The following is a 7,500-nucleotide window of genomic DNA, read 5'->3' on the forward strand; positions in this document are numbered from 1 at the left end:
GAAAACTGCCAATAGTGGGGTCCTGAGACTGCAGCACAGAGAGGTCTGACAAATCTAAGCTGGGCAGTACACTCATTTCTGCCTGTACACCACACACGTCGTCCCCCTCCTCAGGTGGCAAGTGGAGGCGGGACAGTGCATCTGCATTTGCATTTTGTGAACCTGGGCGGAACTTAATAGTCAGATCAAATGAGGCCAACTCAGAGGCCCATCTCTGCTCTGCGGCACCTAGTTTTGCTGTTCCCAAATGGCTCAGAGGGTTGTTATCTGTAAATACTGTACATCTATTTCCCAGCAAGTACTCTCTAAACTGCTCAGTAACAGCCCATTTCAGCGCAACCAGCTCAAGCTTCATAGAGCTATAGTTTTTCATATTCCGCTCTGTTGGTTTTAAGCTCCTACTTGCAAATGCAATGGGTCTCAACTTACCCCCATGCTCTTGGGATAAGACTGCGCCCAAACCCCCATGGCTCGCATCTACCTCCAGGACAAATGGCCTCTGGAAATCTGCATAGGCAAGAACAGAAGTGGTTATCAAGGCATTTTTCAGTTTGGCAAAACTTTCCTCGCATTCACTGTCCCAACATTCAGTTACTGGTTTTCTTGGAGTTTTACCCTTCCTACCCGGGGGAAGAAGGTTTGCAACCAACCTATTCAGTGGCCCAGCCATATTTGAAAACCCTGCAATAAATCTTCGGTAGTAAGAAGCAAACCCCAAAAATGATCTCAACTCAGCCAGATTCTGGGGTTGCTTCCACTCCCGCACTACAGCCACTTTGTCAGGATCTGTAGAAACACCATCAGCAGAGACTACATGGCCCAGGTACTTTACACGTTTCTGAAAAAAATTACATTTAGAGAGCTTTACCTTCAACCCCTGCCTGTCTAACCGGGAAAAGACTTGTTCTAACCGTTCAAGGTGCTGCTGTACAGTGGAGGAAAAAACTATCACATCATCTAAGTACAAAAGTACTGACTGGTGGCGACAGTCCCCAAAAATACCCTCCATGAGTCGCTGAAACGTACTGGGCGCATTGCACAGACCAAACGGCATGCGATTAAATTCAAACAGACCAAAAGGGGTACAAAACGCTGTCTTAGCCTTGTCCCTTTCAGCCATCTCCACTTGGCTGTAGCCGCTAGCCAAATCTAATGTGGAGAACCACTGGGCTCCAGCCAAAGCATCCAGCGACTCCTCTATTCTTGGAAGAGGAAATGCATCTTTTCTGGTCTTCGCATTTAAAGGTTGTATAGAGGATTTTCCAAGGAACGAGAAATCCAGCGACTGTTTGTCCTTTTTCAAATGTTGCGCATGGGTGAAACCACCCCCCCTCCCCTACAGCTCCTACGTAGAAACGCCTTCTCCCGCCTCCTCTTTACGCCAGAAACAGGTTTGTTTACAGCCGGTGCTGCACATGACTTGTAAACAACTAACTACAGTGTTGGTTAAGCAAGACGGAGAAGTGAGGAGCGGGGGGAGCGGGTGTGCGGACATTTCGTTCGCGGACGAGAAGTGAGGAGCAGGAAGAAGAGCGGAGAGGCAGAGAGGAGAGGGAGAGGAGGAGAGAGAGGAGAGAGAGAGAGAGAGAGAGGAGAGAGAGAGAGAGAGAGAGAGAGAGAGAGAGAGAGGAGAGAGAGAGGAGAGGGAGAGAGGAGAGAGGAGAGAGGAGAGGGAGAGGAGAGAGAGAGGAGAGAGGAGAGAGAGAGGAGAGGAGAGGAGAGAGAGAGAGGGAGAGGGAGAGGAGGAGAGGAGAGGAGAGAGGAGAGGAGGAGAGGAGAGGAGAGAGGAGAGAGAGAGAGGAGAGAGGAGAGGAGAGCGGTGCGCGGAGATTCTGTGCCCGGAGAAGTGAGGAGCAGGGGGAAGAGTGGATCGGGCAGTGGGGACAGGAGCAGGAAAGGGGAGCAGAGAAGGTTGCGCGGAGATTCAGTGCGAATGAACTAGCTACAACACGCAGCAGCAAGCGACTCTTTCTTTGCCTTGAAAATTACGTTTTCAGACATAGGATATCGCTTTTGTGTCCTGAAAAACGTTTGACTAGCTCTTGGAAATAAAGTACGTTTTCATAATAAGCAGAAGTTTCCTGTCCAGGAGTAATTTGGCGACCAATGCGTCAGTCTTTAGACCCTGCGTCTGCTTCAGTCGCGCCATCGCTGGAATGAATCTTCAAGAATCACCTTAGTTTGGCTTCGCTGCTTTTCCCCTTGTCTTCTTCTTTCACCTCAAAAACGGACTTTCTTTTGCGGCTAACTGCTCCTGGATTCTTGTCTGCCATTGCAACAAACTTTGTGCTAACTGCGAGGAAGATATAGGTCAAAAAATGCCGCTAAGAACTGTTGCGTTGGTGGAGTAAACAGCGTCTGTGCGTCTTGCGTCTGTGGACTGCGTGACAGTCGTACGTAAACCACGTACCGGCGGCGCGCAGGGAAGTCAGTTACGCTAGAAACGTAGGGAGTTTGATTGACAGCCTGTCAGCTCACAGATAACGAGGCAGTGTCGTTATCTATTGGCAAATGTTTAGCCCCACCACGTCCAGAGTTGATGAATTTTTATTCTCTTTTTTTTGGTCATCATAATTACAAGGCTACTGCATCTCTATAATGCTATCACTGACAACTTGAAACAAAAAAAACAAAAACAAAAATCCTCCATACAACCTTTAACAGCCTATAGTCCACGCGCATGCGCAATGAACCATCTTTTTTAAGCACCAGAACTATTGGGGAGGAATACGGACTGCTGCTCTCCCGAATTATTTGACTTTGCAGCAACTGTTGGATGTGATTACGGGCCAATTCATATTGTGAGGGGGGAATCCGCCTATATGGCTGACGCACCGGAGTCTCATCTAGCAAGGGTATTTCATGTTTAATAAGATCTGTGCATCCCACATCTAGATCATTTCGTGCAAAAACTCTGCTATACTTTGCCAAAAGAGCCTTAGCTTTTTAGTCTATCTCCCAAAGCTAGATTTTCAAACTCGGGTAAATTAATCTCACTTTCCCCTGTCACCTCCTGAGAAGCAATAAATGCTGTACAACTTTGTGAATCTACAGAAACCTAAATCTGCGCCTGCTCCCCGATTATAACTTCAGCCTTTTGAACAGTGGCAATCACCCTACGCGGGGGTAACCAGACATCTGTCGTACCCACATTAGTGACAGGCACAAAGGTCCGGCCCTGCTCTGCCTTGACTAAAGAGGGTGATATCAATAACCCTTCAGGCAGACCAGTGTGCTCAGGCCCAAGAGGTTCCACCATGAGCTCTATGGACTGAAGTAAGGGCACCTGTGGGCAAGTAACAGGAACATACTTCAAACTGCCAGCTGGAATACATAAAGGCCTCTTACCCTGTACTCTAACTGGATGAGGGTCTGGGGAGCTGGCCATTGCCTCCATCACCTGGCAATACCTCAGGACTCTCCTCAGTCCAGGTGGTGCAGACCGGATGACTGATGCCTCCCAGAGGTCAGGGCCATATTGCCTCAGTAGTTCAGAATACAGAGGGTTAAACACATTCATACCAAGCACCCCAGGTACAACAGTTTTTTTCTGTTGCATGTAACTATCACAAGGGTCTTTCACAATCAACACACCCCGGCGAGGAAGAGACACCCCCAAAACATGCATGTGTAGTTCAACGTAACCGAGGTATGGGATTTGTAAACCGTTGGCAGCTTTTAGCCCCAGCCAACCACAATCCCTAAGACCCTTGTCCGACAGATGAGAAAAGTTGTTATTGAAGTAGTTTTCTGTAATCGTGGTGACCATGGACCCACTGTCTAATAGACAACGAACATTGACCCCAGCAAAGTCTACCTCAGCCTCAAAACACTCCCCCACAAGTTTGGGAAAATCCGAATTAGCATTAATATTGGAGCCAATTTGTCTCCCCACCAATGGGTGGCTCTGCACACTGGCGGGCTCTAGTTTCCCACCGGTGGGAACTGTGTTTGATTATGGTCTTTAGGTTCATTCTGAACGTTATTTGGACAATTACGTGCAATGTGGCCGCTCTGCTCACACCTAAAACAAATAGGCTTCCCATCAGCACTTCATCGGGGCCTACTGAACCGCCCTCTGGCTGGAGGCAAACTTTGTGGTGCCAGTGCTTTAACAACCAAATCCAGCTGAGTTTGCTGTGCTTTCAAAAGAGACATCAATTCACTATATTGAGACGACCCAGTAACACCTTCACAAGACACCACAGTTTCATTGGAGACAAGGCTATATTCGTTACTTCTAGGTTTAGACTGCACCCCATACTGAGCCATCCACTTAGTGGCCTGAGCTCTGGCCTCACGGATAGTCCAGTTAGGGTTTAGATCAACTAAGTCTCTCAGTCTTATTTTTAAGGCTTGATCTCTGATCCCGTCAATAAATTGATCACGCAAGTCTTTAGAAGCAGCCGTAGAGGTAGCTTGAGCATCAGTTTTAACAATCAAGTCCATCAAGTCCATCAGTGAATGAGAGTAATCAATCAAGGACTCACCCTCTTGTTGTTTACGGTTAGAGAACCGTTGCTGTAACGAAATATGTGAGTGCATACATCCATAGACCTCTTTCAAAACCTTAAAGATTGAGGCCATACATTCTCTCTCTTCTGTCGGTAGAAATTTTATCTCAGTGCGCGCCGCGCCCTCCAGGTGGTCAAACACGATTTGCGCACACTCTTTTTCCGTGCAAGCTCTTAATTGTGCAAAATGTCTTATTTGTTCGATCCACTCATCCAGAGTCCATGAGTCGCTACTATTCGGTTTCCCTGAGAAATGTGGCAGTTTTCTGTCCTGCTGCACATACACGACGGAAGCCTGCGGGGTTTGAGACGCAGCTCCTCCGCCTGTGGCTCCACTGGAAGTGAATGGAGCCTCCGGGTCTGTGCCAGCGGCTCGCAACGCCGCCAGCTGGCTTTCCAGCTCTCTGATGCGCCGTGACATGGCCTGCTTCTCTGCGTCGGCCTCCATGACTGCGTTCACGTGTCCAAGGCCCCCCGGTGTCACCAGCACCTACTGCCCCTGCTGTCCTTAAACTAATTACCAAGACGACACAAAATCCTCCAAAGACGGTCACTTCCCCGTAATCCGGCACGGCTCCAAATCCTGTCAACAACGCCAAATGTTACAGCCGTGGTAATAAAGGTCCAGAGCCGGGGATGCAGTTGAGGTTATTTATTTAATATGAATGGACAAGCTCAAGGGAAAAGAAGGAAGTGACCGGAAAAAACAAACAACTACAGGACAGCAGGGACAATAACAACTGCAAAAAAACAAAAACCCAAATTACAAAAAAACTGACAACTTGATAAACTTTAATGATTTAAAACCAATTTAAAATGCTGCTACCTGTGTCGTACATCCACACACAGCTTCCCCGTAGCACCGCTCAAGTTTCTTTTAAAAACAGCGTGGCCGCCTAAACACACAACAATCAATTTTCAAAACACAGTTTCATTTACCCTCACACACAAACCATCTAAAAACCCACCTGTATCTTCAGCCAAACGCACGCACACGTGGGTCCAGCGGTCCACCTGGCCACCCATGGAAACTGACACCCTCCCGGGCACACAGCCAACTTCCCCTTAAATTCTGCCTGGGTGTGGCCCAGCAGCGACACCCTGTGGCACCACCCGCTACATATGTATTTACACATGTTATATATGTATTTACATATGTTATATATGTATTTACACATGTTATATATGTATTTACACATGTTATATATGTATTTACACATGTTGTATATGTATTTACACATGTTATATATGTATTTACACATGTTGTATATGTATTTACACATGTTGTATATGTATTTACACATGTTGTATATGTATTTACACATGTTGTATATGTATTTACACATGTTGTATATGTATTTACACATGTTATATATGTATTTACACATGTTATATATATATTTACAGATGTGGACAGAAGACAGGATTCTGCTTGAGGTTCGTCTCAAACGTTTTTTTGATGAACAAACTCAGATCCTCCAGAACCTGGAGCTGCGACTGAGCTCCTGCCTCCACCAGAGCTCCTCCCTCCACAGGTGAGCTCCTCCCTCCACAGGTGAGCTCCTCTGACAGGTGAGCTCCTGCCTCCACCAGAGCTCCTCCCTCCACAGGTGAGCTCCTCTGACAGGTGAGCTCCTCCCTCCACAGGTGAGCTCCTGCCTCCACAGGTGAGCTCCTCTGACAGGTGAGCTCCTCCCTGCACAGGTGAGCTCCTCTGACAGGTGAGCTCCTCCCTGCACAGGTGAGCTCCTCTGACAGGTGAGCTCCTCCCTGCACAGGTGAGCTCCTCTGACAGGTGAGCTCCTCCCTGCACAGGTGAGACTGTGACTAAACCTTCCTCTGCATCATGATGAAGAGCATGAGGAACAGTTTAGTTTAATCTGACGTGTGTGTTATTATATATATTTATATGTGTTTATACATATGTTTGTAGGTGTGTTTATATATGTTTATACATAAGATTGTGTGTGTGTGTGTGTGTGTGTGTGTGTGTGTATATATATATATATATATATATATATATATATATATATATATATATATATATATAATATAATGTTTGTAGGCGTGTTTTTATAAATTTTTATATGTTTATATGTTTGTTGTTTTTGTTTGTTTGTTCAGTCAGGTGGGGCGGCTGTTGGCGCTGAAGCTCCAGCTCCTCCAGGGGGCGCTGCACAGGCTGTTTGTGGTCAGACACGTCAGTCTGACTCTGTTGAAGGAGATGAAACTGAGCACGCTCAGTACAGATGACCTCACCACAACGAGAACAACGCCTGTGACCCCTGTGACCCCTGTGACCCCTGTGACCTCTGTGCAGGTGAGTCCAGAGACGGAGGAGGCTCTGGGCGTCTCTCAAAATGCACTTTTAAGTCTGTAGTTAGTCCAGAACTCCGCGGCTTTAACAGAAACCAAAAAACGAGAACATCTCACTGTCCTGGTGTCTCTGGCTCCTGATCAGTTTAACTGAACAACTGACTGACTTGTTTGTTTTGAAAGTTTTGAGTGGACGAACCCCACAGTACGTCTCAGCTCCAAACCCTAACCTCATCCAACGTGTTTATCAAATGTCATTTATTAAGAAAAGTGGAGCAGAGGAGCAGAGGAGGAGGAGCAGAGGAGGAGCAGAGGAGGAGGAGCAGAGGAGGAGGAGCAGAGGAGGAGAGAGAGGAGGAGCAGAGGAGGAGGAGCAGAGGAGGAGAGGAGGAGGAGAGGAGGAGGAGCAGAGGAGGAGAGAGGAGGAGCAGAGGAGGAGCAGAGGAGGAGGAGCAGAGGAGGAGCAGAGGAGGAGGAGCAGAGGAGGAGGAGCAGGAGGAGGAGAGGAGGAGGAGCAGAGGAGAGCAGAGGAGGAGGAGCAGAGGAGGAGGAGGAGGAGGAGGAGGAGGAGGAGCAGAGGAGGAGAGGAGGAGGAGCGGAGGAGGAGCAGAGGAGGAGGAGCAGAGGAGGAGGAGCAGAGGAGGAGCAGAGGAGGAGCAGAGGAGGAGCA

The 7,500-nt window shown here is 47.8% G+C and overlaps 1 protein-coding gene across 1 annotated transcript in view; it reads left to right on the forward strand.

Annotated features, from left to right (window-relative positions):
- The first annotated feature begins 5,921 nt into the window (after positions 1–5,921).
- LOC129411085 (evC complex member EVC) overlaps positions 5,922–7,500 on the forward strand; it is an 8,798-nt gene continuing 7,219 nt past the window's right edge. Inside the window, exons 1-2 of the mRNA XM_055160967.1 lie at positions 5,922–6,049; positions 6,639–6,834. Of these exons, the coding sequence (XP_055016942.1) occupies positions 5,922–6,049; positions 6,639–6,834 (324 nt within the window). The remainder of the gene's footprint in view (positions 6,050–6,638; positions 6,835–7,500) is intronic.

This window comes from Boleophthalmus pectinirostris, unplaced genomic scaffold (genome assembly GCF_026225935.1).
Source record: "Boleophthalmus pectinirostris isolate CB_2022bp ecotype Guang Dong unplaced genomic scaffold, ASM2622593v1 HiC_scaffold_3, whole genome shotgun sequence".
Classification (NCBI taxonomy): Eukaryota; Metazoa; Chordata; class Actinopteri; order Gobiiformes; family Gobiidae; genus Boleophthalmus; species Boleophthalmus pectinirostris.